Source organism: Ictidomys tridecemlineatus, chromosome 4, assembly GCF_052094955.1.
Source record: "Ictidomys tridecemlineatus isolate mIctTri1 chromosome 4, mIctTri1.hap1, whole genome shotgun sequence".
In the NCBI taxonomy this organism is placed as follows: domain Eukaryota; kingdom Metazoa; phylum Chordata; class Mammalia; order Rodentia; family Sciuridae; genus Ictidomys; species Ictidomys tridecemlineatus.
In genome coordinates this window covers 197,021,177-197,038,188 of record NC_135480.1, presented here as the reverse complement: position 1 = coordinate 197,038,188, position 17,012 = coordinate 197,021,177, and the positions used below count along the sequence as shown (strand labels likewise).

General features: G+C 36.7%; 1 protein-coding gene across 2 annotated transcripts in view; it reads left to right on the top strand.

Moving 5' to 3' along the window:
* Positions 1-16,403, top strand: part of LOC144377347 (complement C5-like) — a 44,930-nt gene extending 28,527 nt beyond the window's left edge. The window contains exons 10-18 of one of the 2 annotated variants that reach the window (XM_078048108.1): positions 270-385; positions 2,273-2,458; positions 3,735-3,938; positions 4,709-4,918; positions 5,260-5,389; positions 7,083-7,148; positions 8,571-8,768; positions 15,113-15,208; positions 16,194-16,403. In XM_078048108.1, coding sequence (XP_077904234.1) covers positions 270-385; positions 2,273-2,458; positions 3,735-3,938; positions 4,709-4,918; positions 5,260-5,389; positions 7,083-7,148; positions 8,571-8,768; positions 15,113-15,208; positions 16,194-16,198 — 1,211 coding nt within the window. In that variant the 3' untranslated portion in view covers positions 16,199-16,403. The remainder of the gene's footprint in view (positions 1-269; positions 386-2,272; positions 2,459-3,734; positions 3,939-4,708; positions 4,919-5,259; positions 5,390-7,082; positions 7,149-8,570; positions 8,769-15,112; positions 15,209-16,193) is intronic. The other variant, XM_078048109.1, reaches the window with a different exon arrangement.
* Positions 16,404-17,012: the final 609 nt, after the last annotated feature.

Genomic DNA, 17,012 nt, shown 5'->3' with positions numbered 1-17,012 from the left:
TGAGAATCAAAATCAACATGAGATTATGTGTGTAAAACTATTTGATGCAATGCCTATGTATGTGAGTTATTCCTGTTACCACATTCTGGACTCCTTATCTGTACAGTAAGGGGGTTGAACCCAATGCTTCCTAATGCCATTTTAGATACCATCTGTGCAGGAAGGGAGTGAGAGAAAGAGTGAGTCTGTGGAATCCTAGAGACAATGTAGATACCCATACATATCATTAGACTTCAAATATGCTAATACCACGTTTGCCATTTGTTTAGGTGGGTTTTTTGAAGAGGCAGAAGTACCTGGCATCAAATATGTTCTCTCTCCCTACAAACTGAACTTGATTGCTGCTTCTCTTTTCTTGAAGCCTGGGATTCCATATTTTATCAAGGTAAGTGGGGCTGGGGAGAACCTGCTGAATATGCTTGTCTTTTTCTGTGTATGGAGGTAGGAAAGAGAAGGGCGCTGGAGAGGCAAATCACAGAGGGACTCCTTGTCAGGTCATCCCCTCTTGTGGGCACAGGTGTGGCACATTGCAGACCAGTGCAGCCTTGTGGGTGATTGACATTTAGGGTCATGCCATTATTTAGTAAGCCAGGCTTGCATTATGCATCTCCTCAATAAACACTGCATTACATTAGTGTAAATAAAACTGTCAATCAAAAATTCAAAAACACTAACATTTATACAACTACAATACACCAATGAAAAGAATGGAAAAATACTAATATTTAAAATTATTTGGTGACAATATTTATTATTTACAGTGGGCCACTGAATTTTAAGAGAGCAAGATTGACCAAACTCAAATAATGCATTGGATGTACTTATAGCTTCTTACATAACTACATAATATATCTTTATTTCTTAAAGAGCCTTAAGCTGAAGAGGTCATTCTTTGAAAATAGACCCCTTTCTCTCATCATTTGTTTCTGCTGTGTCTGAGTGCCTTTCTGTGGGCTTTTCTTTTTCCGCCATCTCTGTGCACAACCCTGTCTGGGCTCTCCTTTCTCTCTGCTGCGCTCCGACCTTCCTATTTTGACACTTTTTGTCTCTGACTCTATTTCTTCTGTGTTTTTTGCTCCCTTCTTTGTCTTAAATTTTCTCTTTTTCCTCTACTCTTCCTTTATTAAATGCTGATAGTATGGAGTCAAAGCATCCTTTTAATTTTTTATTATATTTATTATTGTTAAAGATATTATTAAAATAATGTTATGTATTATAATTATTAAATGGAAATTTTTATTTTGCTTTTAATTTAGAAAGCCTGGAGCACGATGTTTTAATTCTTTCTTTGAAAACCTTTTACTGTTAATAAAATCCTTGGGTATCCAGTCAGCCCTCCATGTCATTGGTGTCTGTATGTGTGGATTCCACTTGCATATTGAACTGCATAGACTTTTTTCCTTATTATAATTCCCTACACAATTCAGCATGACAACTATTTACATGCGGTTTCAATTATACTAGATATTATAAGGAATCTAGAGATGACTTAAAGTATAAATCTACTCTGCCAGAATTTTATAGGAACCTTGAACATCCTCCTAGAACCAATGTGTCTTGGATACAGAGGAACAACTATATTTAAAATTCATCACTTACAACTTATTTACAGTAGGCCACTGAATTTTAAGAGAGCAAGATTGACCAAACTCAAAGAATGCATTAGATGTGCTTATAGCTTCTTAGATAACTACACAATATGAGTATGTATATACACATAACATACAGTGATATGTAACATATAAAATATGAAATATTATGAGATTTAATATATATTTATGTAACATAAAAATAAAACAAAGATATCCTTAGTGAAATCACATATATATATATGTGTGTGTGTGTATGTATATATCATATATAATCATAGATATGTGTGTGAGAATTAGAAGATAAGAAAGAAATGTATCCATTTATTGTTTCTCATACACAAAAATATTGTTTCCAGAAGCCATTGCTTCATTTTCTCCATTATTCAGTCCTAATATAATTAAAGAAATGCAGAAGGTGGGTCACATAGATCTTGTCACATCTTTGCTGCCATAATGAAATGATGTCTGTGTTCTGAGTCAGGTTGATATGTGGGGGAATCCATTCAAGATGATTAAACTAAATAGAATTTAACATTTCTTTATGTCAAGAACACAATCTTACTGAATTAACAACCATAATGAATTTTTGCATTGATGGAGAGGAAGGAAAATGTCAGACTTGTTGAGCTTTCAAAGACATGATAAGCTGTTGACATTGATGGAATTGTTCTAACAAACAGGTGCAGGTTAAGGATTCTCTGGACCAGTTGGTAGGCGGGGTCCCTGTAACCCTGAATGCACAAAGCATCAATGAAAACCAAGAGAAGGTCAACTTGGAATCACAGAAAAGCATCACAGGTCTCAATGATGGAGTAGCCTCATTTGTGGTTAACATCCCATCTGGAGTTACGGCACTGGAGTTTGATGTGAGCTGAATCTCTGGCTATATTTTCTAGGACAGTGTGTACTTTTGACTGTATGTTTTGGCAAACTGTAGAGAACAGATGTGACAGATTTTACACATGAGTCCAGTGAACAGTTCTACAATTTTGAAAACAAACCAAATGACTACAAGAGATAATCTTCTAACCCATTGAAAGGTTCTTAAGGAAGATCAATCCACCTTTTTTTTTTTTTTTTTTTTTTAGTTTGGGAATTAACTGTTTTCTCTTACACCAATAAAATTATATTAGAATCCAGAAATTTCAGAATAGGAGTAGCAGTGGACATCAGTGGTAAGAATCCCCCCCTGCCACACACACACACACATTCTTTGTCTCTTTTCAGGGCCACGCAAGGGTGAAATGTGAATGCCTCCTTTTTGTCTAATGCACAAACCACTCTACTTTAGGGATCAATCATCTTCTCTTCTAGCAAATAATGTTTAGGTTCCCAGTCTCAACCCAGGTATAACTAACTACACAGATCAATGACTGCAGCATGCCCAGATTCACTATCATCTACTGAGCCCTTACTGAATACTTAGGCATTGTGCTAAGAGATTTCTGAGGAACAAATTCATTTATCAGCAGTAAGAGGTGGAAAATATCATCTTAGCCATTTTGTGTCAGAGGAAAGGAGACTTCTACCTCTGTTTTGATCTCTGTTTTGATCAAATAACTTATCCAGAATTAATAAGTGGCAGCACCAGGATGCAAACCAATGTGTACCTGACCCCAGATCACAAGCTAGTAATCTTTCTGCTGTCTGAAGGCAGATTTTCCTGCCATGATATCATTTCTGTCCCACCTGTGTTTAGGAGCATTCCTCTGTATCATTACTTCACAAAGATGGTGTCTGTGATGTTCATTCATAACTTCTGCCCTCCAGTGCTTGATTTGGTGCTACCTCCCATCATTTTCCCTCTCTTCCCTCAGTCCCTGCCCTCCCATCCCCAGAAAGAGTAGTCCAGCTCATGTGGTATTTCAGGAAGGGAGCTGGTATTTGTTCCTGGAGCATCTTTCTCTCCTCATTTCACCAAACTTTTCCACCATGGCCCATAATCCCATCATTATTTACCATAGTCTTTACAAAATTACTTGAAACTGCAGCTGTACAAACACTGGAGTACTAGAGGATTTTTTTCCCCTTAGCATTTGGAATTGTGAAATTTAGAAATTGAAAAAGTAAAGAATTTAAAAGACGTTTTTACAAAAAGCTTGACACACCATTCATGTGTCTTTTTGAAATTTTCCTTTTCAGGTCAAAACTGATGCCCCAGATCTTCCAGAAGAAAATCAGGCCAGCATAGATTACCAAGCAATAGCATACTCATCTCCCAGCCAAAGTTACCTTTATATTCATTGGACTGGAAACTATAAGCCTCTGCTAGTAGGAGAATATCTGAACATTACTGTTACATCCAAAAGTCCGTATATTGACAAAATAACTCAGTATAATTACTTGGTAAGTACAATAATGATAGACTTTCATCTTATTTTCCCACCCTGAACATTTTGTTCTTTGGTTTATAGAGAAACATTAGAATGATGCTTTGCATTTATAAATACAAACCATTTTCATGAACAGTTAAAGGGATCTTTGAAGACATTTTGACTTTACATGATATTTTTTAGCCCTAACCTCCAATATACAATATAATCTATGTTTAAAAATCTGAATCCCCAAATAAGATACATTTAACTTATTATCTTGGTGATACTGAAGATTGACCCTGGGGCCCACATATGCTACGCAAGTACACTACCACCAAGCTCCATCCCTAGCCTCTTTTAACATATTTATTTTGAGTAAAGATATTGCTAAGTTGCCCATGCTGACCTCAAACTTGTGATCCTCCTGCCTTAGCCCCTTGAGTATCTGTAATTATAGGTATTCATGGCCAGGGCGAGTGCATCTATTTGTTTTCTTCTTTTTTCCTGGTACTGGAGATTGAACCCAGAGCACTCCACCCCTGAGCTACATCCTCAAGTCCTTTTTATTTTTTATTTTGAGACAGGATCTTGCTGAATTCCTCTCTAATTTCTAGATATGTCATTTTGAACTAAAATCAGTCTGACTTTTACTCAGTTTCTAAGTCTCAGATTCTCCAGTGGGGGACTATGCCTGGCTTCTCTACTATAAGAACTGGAACATACACATTTTTTCTTCAAGCTCCATCCTGATGCACAGGTTTTGTTTTTATACTTATTTTCACTGCCACTATTTATTTTTAGATTTTATCCAGGGGCAAAATTGTACACTTTGGCACAAGAGAGAAGGTTATAGATTCTTCTTATCAAAGTATAAACATCCCAGTGACTCAGAACATGGTTCCTTCAGCTCGACTTCTGGTCTATTACATCGTCATTGGAGAGCAGACTGCAGAATTAGTGTCCGACTCAGTCTGCCTAAATGTCGAAGAGAAGTGTGACAATCAGTTCCAGGTGAGACACAAATTATATGTCACAACTGGATTTTCTTCTTGTTGATTCGCTCCTTCATGATTTCACCTATTCATTCATTTGTTGTAGACATTGATTGCAGCATGTATTCTATGTACAAAACATCTTGGGTCAATTTCTAAGAATCTTCAGTCTTGGGTGAATTTTGAATAGGCATGTATTTATAATCATAAAATCACAAAACTGAGGCATAGAGATGGGAGATTTTGTCCTGGATAAACCTGTGCCCTGTGCACCTCACAGGTTGCGCTAACCACTCAATGCACAGTATCTTTAGTTCTTCACACACCTGAAGAAGCTCATCCTTTTGCCTTTCTGGACAGGTGTTCCAAGCTCTAGAGAAGAGTGACCTGGGCTGTGGGGCTGATGGTGGCCAAGACAATGCAGATGTGTTTCATCTGGCTGGACTCACCTTCCTCACCAATGCGAATGCAGAGGACTCCCAAGACTATGGTAAAGCCTGCGTTTATCACTGAGATTGACTTTGATCATTTGCTTCCCAACTCTCCTTTTTGTCCCTCTTCCAGAATATTCTCCACAATGATCTTAGAATGCTGTGACTACTTAACTCCCCTGTATAAGGTGTTTCAGTGGCCTTCAAGATAAAGAACAAGTTCTTTAGCATAGTACTCAACACCTTCTGTGATCTTCTCCCAGATCTTCCAACAATTTCTCGTCCTGCTGTTCCTGCCTGTCTACACAGCACCAGGTGTAGCTCTGATCTGCTGCTGTGTTCTTCATACCTTTGGGCCTTTACTCATGGGAACTGCTTTCCCCTTTATTAGCCTGGAGAAGCAAGTAGAAGAATCCTTTCTTCTGGGGGGCCTCTTCTCCACACAGAATTGATCACTCCCTTCTGCTTTAATAGGAGGGTCTTGTAGGGACCAGGTCTATTTATAACATGACAGCACTGGGTCATTCATATCCTCAAACTCAGTTATAGTCCTGTCTCACCCACAGCCATGTGGGCTCTTCATGGGCAGCGACCACATCTTAATCACTGTCCTTTGGTTTTAGAATGGTTCATAATTACTGGCAATTATCCAGAATCCAACAATAGTGCTGATGAGGATATAGAGGAAAAAGGCACCCTGATACATTGCTGGTGGGACTCCAAATTGGCGCAAACAATCTAGAAAGTAGTATGGAGCTTCCTTAAAAATCTTGGAGCCACCATTTGATACAGCTATCCTACTCTTTGGCCTATACCCAAAAGACTTAAAATCAGCATACAATAGTGACACAGCCACATCAATGTTCGCAGCAGCTCAATTCACAATAGCTAAACTGTGAAACCAACCTAGATGCCCTTCAACAGATGAATGGATGAAGAAACTGTGGTATATAGACACAATGGACTATTACTCAGCATTAAAAGAGAATAAAATCATGGCATCTATAGGTAAATGGATGGGGCTGGAGAATATCATGCTAAGTGAACTAAGCCAATCCCAAAAAACAAAAGGCTGGATGTTCTCTCTGATAAGTAGACACTGATCTATAATGGGTGGGGGGCATGGGGAGAATGAGGAACTTTCATTGGGCAAAGGGGAGGGAGGGGTGGGAAGAGGACATGGGGTCAGGATAGATGGTGGAATGAGACGGATATCATTACCCTAGGTACATGTGTGACTGCACATATGGTGAGATGCTACAGCTACATTGTGTACAACCAGAGAAATGAAAAGTTTTGCTGCAATTGTGTACAATGAATCAAAATGCATTCTGCTGTCATGTATAACTAATTAGAACAAATTTAAAAAATAATAAAAAGATGTGTAGTTCCCAATGCTTAATCAGAAGCAGGCTTTCAGAACAGGTTTCTCAAGTGAATGACTTGTGAATGTTTTAAATACTTAGTTTCATGCAATTTTTTTTATAGATTTTTAACTCCCCCTGCTTCTCCTTGTCTCTATCTTTTGCTTTTGTTTTAAATGAAACTGGTAGAGAAATTCTTAGGCCACGAAAATGTCTACAACAGAAAATACAGGAACCAGGTACTTTAAAAGTTTCATGTGATTGTAAAAAGGTTATGATCATATTGGAGATAATTGAATGATATGAATGTTTTAAATAGTTCCATGTAACTTTTTTTTATCAAGCCCCCTTTCTCTTTGTCTCTATCTTTTGTTTTTGTTTTAAATAGATGAAGCTGGCAAAGAAATTAAACTAAGTTCATCAGGAAATCTGCTACAGAGAATAAATGAACAAGGTACTCTAAGAGTTTCATGTAGTTGTAGAACATTTCTACATCATTTGAAATGATGATATGATCATTTCAGTATCATATATTCAAAAACTGGAGAAAATGAAATATTATGTAATTTTACTTAAATAAAATGGGTGGAAAGAAAGATATATATGGATGTCTAGCTCACCTCCCTCAGAAAGATTAATCCAAATAAATCTAGTAGTTTTTTTTCTATAATCTTAATATGAGGAGAACAAGTCTATATCAGTTCTATCTCTAAAATGTAAATTATTAATTTGAATTTATCACAAATATTTTCTCTCTACAAGCTCCATCTAACAATTAAAATATTTTTCCATTTTATTCTGACAAAATCCATGATTTGAGGGGCTGGGGTTCTGGCTCAATGGTAGAGCACTTGCATCACATGCATGAGGCACTGGGTTCAATCCTCAGCACCACATAAAAATAAAATAAAGATATTGTGTTCATCTACAAATAAAAATATATATTTTTTAAATCCATGATTTGATTAACTTTAGAATATATGTAAAAATATATTTCTTTCATTTCATATATTTAATAGCTAATAACATTCTGGATTATTCTTTGGAAATAAGTCCAATGGGAATTATTTAAATAGTAATATGATAATCAGTCATGTTAAGTAGAAAGAACATCAATCTGAAATCTGTAGACTGAGTTCAGCTAGTTGTCATTCTTATAGTAATATAATGACTTCTTCCATTTGCATATGAGTTATTATACTTTTTTTTTGAGTGGGGATTACTGGGTATTGAACTCAAGCCTGCTTTACCACTGAGCCATATCAAATTAAAAAATTTTGAGACAGAGTTAATTTGCTGAGGCTGGCCTTGAAATTGACATCCTCCTGCCTCAGCCTCCTGGGTTGCTGGGACTACAGGCTTGTGTTAGTTTGTCTTAGTTACAGTAATTCTAGCTTTTATTCTCTGTTTTAATGATATGATAGTAGAGAAGTTGATTGAACACTTACAGTGAAGGATGATGGCACTAGTAGACATCCACAAACCATATCCTATAAGGAATATGTGAAAAAGAAGGCTATTTAGCTTATGGAAAATAATTCTTATATAATAACAATATATACTTTCAAATATTTAAAGGCTTCTTAGATATTTAACTTATACTCAAATGCTCCTGAACCCAAAGCTCCAGGTTCGAAAGTTTGTAGTTAGCTTGGTTGCAGGAAGCCCTTTAACCATTTAGTGTGAATTGGGATGACCACCTGGTGGGGTCACATTCTCCCTAATCCTACTGTAGTTCCAAGGACACACTGGAACTGTGGCTCCTGTGGGTAAGGGGAGCATTTGGTGGTAGAAACTGAGTATTTCTTGAGATTCCTTCTAAACCTGAGATGCTGACTCAGCCTGATCAAGGGCACTTACATTATTACCCTTTTAGCTGCTAAATACAAACATCCAGTGCCAAGGAAGTGTTGCTGTGATGGAGCCCACCGTAATGACGAAGAAACCTGCGAGCAGCGGGCCACACGGATCACCAGAGGTCCACCCTGTGTCAGAGCTTTCAAAGAGTGTTGTATCATCGCAAACCAGTACCGAGCTAACACCTCACATAAAGAGATCCTTTTGCTTGGGAAGAGTAAGTATGGCATTTTCTATAAGAATTCTGTCTAATGTGGGGAATTTTGTGTAATATTATACTGCTAAGAGAGACAGTTTTCACACTGTACTTAAAGTAGAATCAATAGCTCCTAAATACCCACAGAAAATCTGTTATAATTTTGGGGAATTTGAAGAGATGTAGCACAGAGCAGAGTACACTAGTTCAGAACCGAGACTCAGTGAATGACTATACTCTGTGAGCCCCAAGCAGGAAGCTTAGACTAAATATCTGAGTATGTCTTTGAGTTCTAACATTCTGTGATGCTGTGGCATTACCATCAGTGAAAATTCTGTTTATACTTACACTGTCCAAATATAGCAAAGAGCTCTAAATCTAGCATAAGGTGAAGTGTGCTTATAAAAGTTGAAATCTTATTTCGGTTTCTTCCACAATAAACATTTTCAGAATTTATAGAACACTCAATGTGGTTTTAGAATTTTTCAGACTTTGTTTTCCTATAATTTTGTTTACTAGGTATTAATTTGATCTCATGGGGCCTTGGTATGTAATTCTAATTCCTCTTCCATATTACAGAGTCCTTTGCATATCTGAGAGCATTTATCAAAGCTCACTGAGTTTCCTTTTCTCCAGCCTGAGCACCCCTTTGCTTTGGCCATTCTTCCTGTAACTTTGTCCCAAGACCTTGGAAGCCTCTCTATAAGCTTTTTTTCTCAAATTACGCCATTTAGATCGTCTAAATCTTTCTGTTTCAACATCTTTTTCTCTGTTTTAACCATAAAGTCAAATTGTATAAACTTTAGATATTACAGATATGCATAAAGGTCAATTTGAAAATGTTCAATAATTTTCCTCAGAAATAACTACTTTTATGAGTTTGGTTTGTATTCTGCCACCCCTACCCACCCCAAATATCCTTACACTATTGTGCATTTATGTATATAGGATAATACTTTATTTACTGTTTAACAACTTGTTTTTTTTTTTCATATAGTAAAGTGTGTCTGACATCCTTCCAAGTCAAGCCATATAACCCGACCTCATTTTATTAATAGCAATATACTATGCCACAGCATGGTCGTTCCCTGAGGGGCTTTTTAGTCATTTGGAGTTTTTACTCATATGTATAATGGTGTAGTGAGCATCACTGTTACATAGGTACATGTTCATATACACATACAAGCATACATATATGATCTTTACATATTCTTGCAAGCATTTCTACAGAATATATTATTGGAAATGAGATCTCTGAGACATAGGAGCTCTATATTTAAAATTTGGATATTTTTGCCAAATTGCCTTCTAAAACTTTTTGCCAATATACACTCTCACCAACAATGTTGTTGATATATATATATAAACACTGGGAACAGTCTCACCAGGGCACCATCTTTCCCCATTGTGCTGGATACTTACCTCACATACTGCAGCCACAGAGAGCACTGGTTTTTCTGGCAGCCATATCACACAGTTCACAGTCAACTACAGTCTATAAAGACTTTTGCACATATTAAACGGCAAATTTCCCCTTTTTTATGGTTGGGAAGTTGTATTTCTTAGAGCCAAAGGTAAAGCATTCTTTACCTTATGAGAACATAGTCAAAGCAGTGTAAACACAGACTTACCAATTCATTTTTTTGTGTGCTTAGATCAAATTCTAGCTCCTCAAGGATTGTATCCCATGATCCCCTCTTTTAATGATTTAACTTATTTTGATTTTGAATTCCCTTAAAGAATTTTGTTTGTTCTTAAGCTCTTCAGTTTATAGCATCTTCCTTTCCAAGTCTCTTTCTGACTTTTCTGTCAATAAAAATGTAATTGTTTATTCATCATCATATTTCCTCCTTTTAATAAGTAAAGAACATTTCTAAAATAAAACAATGCAAAAGAAGTCTAGGAATAGTTTGGTTCCACTCCGAAAATTACACCGTGACTTTGGGAGAAAAGACCACATGGAACTGGTCTATCTATACTAGAAGGCAAGAAGGCATTGTTATTTGTATTTGGATGACATTTTAAAAAGATAATACTTTATTTCCAAGTATTTAATTTGTTTTATTATATTGATAAATGGGGTTTTTCTCCAATCCCCTTTAAAATACATCGTTTTATTTGATGTAAGTAATTACATTTACAAGGATATGGCAAACACGTTTACATACTATATTATCTTAAAATCCTTCAAGGGCTTCCTATTACTCTTAGAAGATCCAAAAAGCTTTCATAAAGGGTTGGGGATATAGCTCAGTGACAGAGTACTTACCTAGTATAAATGAGGCCCTGAGTTTTTCTCCAGCAATGCAAACAAATAAAGAAATCAAAAAGCTTCCATAAGAGTTCTCATGGGATCTTCATGATTTGGTCCCAATCTCCCTCTTGAGCCTTATCTTTAAGCATACCTCTGCAGCTTTCCTGAAATGACTTTGTTCTTTATACTGACAATACCTCTTGCCCCTGAAGGCTTATTCACACCCTGTGTCTGGACCTGCCTGTCTTCCAACATTTCCTTTAGGTCTCTTCTGCATCCTTTAGGTCTTGAGCTTTACAAACCTTTTGGAGAAGCCTGCCCTGACCCTCTCCTCTACCCAGGTTAGATGATTCTCAGGGAGGCTCCCATGCTACCCTGAATTTATGCTCTGGCCTTTGTCACACAGGGAGTTGTAACATCCTATCTGCCTGCCTCCTAAAGCTTCAGGAGACCAAAAACTCTATCTACCTGGTCTCCACTGGGTCCTAAGAGCTCACCACATTAGAGGCTCCTAATTACAGTCTGAAGTCATGAATGAGCCATAAGTGGTTGAAACATTTCTTCCAACAGTATATTTATATGATGACTTTGCTTTAAATTATTTAAATTTTTAATGATTCCAAAACAAACTTTAGAAAAACTAATGTAGAGTTGTGTGTGTGTGTGTATGGGGGGGTGTCTTAACTAACAAAAATTTACTATATTTCTGAAGTATTGGATCAAACAACATGAAACTGATGTTTTCTGTAGGTTGAAAGTGAACTAACATCAATTCCAAGTGGTTGAACATACCAGCTTGTTACCCAATACTCTAAAATGGTGATTTCATATCTTCCTCTTTTTCCTCAAACCTTCCATATTACTTTGAGTCTCTTTCTGAGCTGAAGACCTCACATTTTATTGAGAAAACAGACCCTATCCATGGGAAAACTCTTATTTTCCCAACACCAAAGGAACAAAACTACCCGAGATGTGCACATCTCTCCTTTCTGAAGGAGAAAGTATTCCCTCCTCTTTCTCTAATCCCACCCTCTGATATTCTCAAGGACAAAACAATTGAGGCATGATTTGTTCTTCACTCTGCTGTTGGGTATTTCATTTCTTAATTTATTTGCTACTGGTTTGAGGTTAACTACTTGTTGTTTCTGCCCATTTCCTGGTGTAGAAACTGAGAAACTGATGTGACTCCATTTTTGAGAAACCAGCTTCTACCTCAAGGCCTGTCCTAAGGAAGGAGGCGTGACCCTTGTCCTGAGAAAAACCACAGAGCACTCCTAAGCACATACCCACCCTGCTGAGTTGTTTGTCTGCAAATAATAGGAGAGATCTGTGGTGCCAGGTGTCCCTGACTCAGGCTAGTTGAAGACCCATAGCAACCCCCTAGCAACCACCAATCAGCATGAGACAGGGAAAATACCTGGGATGCCAGATGACCCAGTAGTTTATGGTGGTTGATAACATGTTGGGAAACCATGTAGTTTAGCATGTACACCCCTCCCTCGTGGCCTAAACCAATCAGTTCAAAGGAATCCGCCTCTTGCACTAACCAATTACCCCTACACAACTTGTTCTCACCATTGAATGTGCTAATCAATGTTAAGAGTTGTTGTTTGACTTTCCTGTGGTATGGAATGATTTGTTGTGTGATATTGTGACACATAGAGTATCCCCCCAAAACCTATAAAATCTCACCGGACAAAGGACCGGGACTCACTCCCTGGATGGCTGCATCGGAAACGGTTGTGAGTCCAGGCTCAAGCTTGCAATAAAGACTCTTGTGTGCTTGCATCGGATTCGGCTCCTGGAGGTCTATTGGGATCCCACAAATCTGGCATTACAAAACTACTGGTGAATTTTTAGATTTTTTAAAAGTTCATGTGGAATTAAGTATCATTTTTAAGCAGATGACTATCAAATTTATTCAGGTTGAGTCTCACTTATCCAAAATTCTTGAAACCAGAAATATTTCAGATTTTGGATTTTTTAAGACTTTCTAATATTTGCAATTACATAATGAGTTACTTGGATGTTGGACCCAATTCTAAACACAAAATTCATTTATATTTTATATACATGTTATATTCAAAATAGTCTGAAAGGAATTTTATACAGATTTTAGAGCTAAACATTTCAAATTTTCAGACTATGTATGCAAAATACATCCCTTTTCTCTTTGTCTCTTTTGTCTTTGTTTTAAATGAATGAACCTCAAACTCCAGACTCATATTTCTAACTCTGTATTTGGTTGTCTCACAGATAATTCAAACTCAACATGTCCTAAAGATAACTCTGAATTCTCCCCCATTTTCTACATGATATCACCACCTAATTAAGCCAATTAAGCCAGAAGCCTGAGATTTACCCACTCCATTAGAGGGTGCTGCGGATTCTACCATTAAAAGTGATCCATCTATTTTTCATTTCCACATCTATCGCCTAAGCACAGGCCACCAACACTTCTAGCCTGCATGACTGTCATAGCTCTTCCTAACATGCACCTCCATCTCCTCTATGCCCTGCTCCAAGTCATTCTCCAACCTGCATCCAAAATGATCTCCTTAATATAGAGCCTGTTCCTGGCCCATCCCTGCTTAAAACTTGACCATGGTTTTTTACTGCAGCTAGAATAAAATCCAAACCACAAGGCTCTGTTCTATCTTGAACCTCCCCCTTCTCTCCAAACTTTTTCTTGCACTCCTCCAATCATACTGATTTTTCAGTTGCTTGACTCCACTAGGGTCTTTATAACCCCAGAGAACCAGCTTCTCCTTCTCCCTGAGTGCCACTCCTCACATGGCTGGCCTCTCCTCCCCATGCCTTCAGCTTCCATGTCACTGACTCGAGTCACTCCTTTACACCACTCTGCACCACAACAGGGCTCCCCTCTGTTGCTTTACCTGGGTTTAACTGCTTTTTGTCTGTTCCACAAAACCATAAGCTGCATGAAGGCCAGCACCAAGTGTCTTGCTCACCATTGTATCCTTAGTGTCAAGTGCAGTGCCTGGTGCACTGAATATGCTCAATTAAATTAGTTGATTTATGGTAGCATCTCTGCAAATGTAATGTCATCAGAAAGTTTATAATACATTTTTTCTAGGTAAGTTCTGAAAACAAATTCTTTCCTCATTCAAATTCAGTTTTTTCAACTGTCATCTTACCTAAACTGAATCTCTCAAAAGCCTCCTCCCTGTCCTGAGTAGTTACTGGCTGACCTTCCAAACTTTCCAGCGAACGTAGGTGGAAAATGGTAAACTGGAGGTAGTGAGGAAGGGTCACGACTGGATTTTCAACTAATATCAGAGAAGTCAAATCTTGAAGTGGTTTCAACTTGCTGACATCCTGAAGCTGAAATGACACAACAGTAGCATTGGTATATTTTACTTTAAAAATAATAAACTACTGAAGGGAAATAACAAGTAAAGGAAATTTCTCTTAACATGGCAAGAAACCTGTTCATGTAACCCAGGGCTCAAAAGTAGTAGTGTGAAGAGAACAGAAAGGGAGAAGTGAGCGTTCAGCTGATCAGGACAGTGCTGGGCATTTCCGTATGCCACATTTGTCACTCCTCACAACGACCTATGATGGAAATATCATCTTCACTTAGCAGATGAAGAAAGTGAGATTCAAAAAAGTCAGGTGACTTTCCCAAAGCTCAGAGCCTAAGTGAATGCAACAGAATTTGAATTCAAGTCTACATTACATTAAAGGTTTTATCTTTTCATGATACTGATTGAACAAATTGAAAAATGGATATAAAAAGGATTTTATTAATCTTCAGAATAACTGAGCTGTAATTTATGGCTAAAAGGCATAGGTATTGAAGTACGATTCTCATGTTTATTCAAAGAGAAAAGGGTTGGGGAAAAAAACTACTCCAAATACCTAATACAGAGACATGTTTTCTCTCCTAAGTGAATGTGCATCACTATTAATGATGCCTATGTCAAATATAAGCTGGAATGAGACCATTATGTAAAATCAGAAATAATAAATATTGATCAAATGCTACTCCTGTTCTCAGGATTGACTGTTACTACCTAAGGATTAACTACTTTGCTGTATATTTATGGCAAATTTAGATTCATGGCTTCCTCTTCCTTTATCCCATAAGATCCAAGACTTCAAATTGATACTCTACAGCATGGTGTGAGCCTTGGCTCTGAGACTCTTGGAGAGACTTCCACTCTCACACTGTCAGAGTGGAATGGTAAGAGAGTCACATTACTAGATCTTTATGAAGATGAAATAAAGAAGCATAGATATTGTTAATATCACAGTATTAAACAAATGTTGCTTTTTATTTTTGGCCTCTACGGATGAAAATTTAAGGAACACAGCCTTAGTATTTAGTATTTAAAAGTTTTTAAAGCATTTCACAGATAACATTTCCTCTAAGCCCTATAATATTCCTATAAAAGAAGCAGTACATGATTATTTTCTCCAATCAACACAGTGAATTTTAGAGGGATTAAGGGGTTCTCTAAGGTCACATAAGGAAAGTCTAGGCTGATACTTAAAGTCACTTCTTTAATTTTCTATTTTATGACTGATGTTCTTTAAATTCTAGCATGACCTTTTCAATCTTAAAAAGAACTTAAATAATATTTTTACTTAGAAGATGCTTATTGAACAGCTAACTTATAAATAGATGCCAGAAGAAAATTATAAATCATAATCCAGAGAAAAATACACATCATTATCTAATTATGTGAACTAGGACAACAAAATTGTTCTACTATAAAAAGCTAGTGAACTTCCTCTAACACTTAATGGCATAATCAAGATTAACTGCTATATGTGATATAGTTACTATAAGGTTATATAGTCAGAACAAAAGAACTCTTCTAGGCATTCAATAATCTGAATTCTGGTACAAGCTGTGTGGATAAGTAACTTAACCTCTCTGAATGTTTACTTGTAAAATGGGAATGAAATGAAATGATAAATGGGAAAATGCTAAGAGATCAACTCTTAGTTATTGTGGAGCCTATGCAAAATGTGAACTTTCTGTATTTAATTACTCTAGAGCATTCTACATTATATTTGAATTTGGATTTTGGTCAATAGAAAAAGGAGAAATATCATTCTTAAAAATCTTAGGTTTTTAAAATCTTTTTTCAATGAACCTTAAAATTTGGAAAGAATTTTTACTACTTTGAATAACTTACTGATCATATCTTGTTGCCTTTCAGATTGAAGACTCGAAAAAATTTCAGCTTCTTCCTAGCCATACTGGAATATGCTCAATTTCATTTTCTGTGAGGTTTAGCTTTTGTACATTACACATATATTCTATGCCTTCTATTTTGCTGGAAACCAAAGGACAAAAATCAAACTTAAATATATAATAATAAAGTTCCTTCCTTGTAATTTTGGAATAAATACCTTTGGTTCTATATGGAGTTTGTTTTCATAATTGTGATTTATCAACTCGTGTGATAAACGAGAAAGAAGTAGCTAAAAACAAATTTACCAGAGCATCTAAACTGCCACCTAAGCCTGGTAATTATGCTCATCTGACTTTCAGATCTCAAGACTTGTAACAGAGGATAGAGGAGTGTGTTCATGCCAGTCCCACTGACCACTGTGAGGAGAATTAGCAGCCAGCCAGGGCAGAGCTGGAAAACTCCACAGCACACACTGTGCTACGTGCTATAATATAAATTAGTAATATAATATGACCATAGTTATACACTGGGCCACTGCCAAAAGGTAATTGTGCAGAGGGATATCAGAGCCCCTAAAATGATGCTGTGCTTATGAACATAAATATTTTTATAAGAATATGTAGATTTTTAAAACACTTATCATCCATATTGGTAAATTTTCATTGATGAAATTTTCCCCAGGTTATTTGCAATATAGTTGTCAATTTAACTCCATGACCAGTTTTCTACACTGGGCAAAAATATTTAAACCTCTATATTTTCATTTTTATTTTTCCAATTTTTTTTTTCATTAGGATTGATTCCTTTTTATACAAATCTTATATTAAGACTTTAGAGTTTATT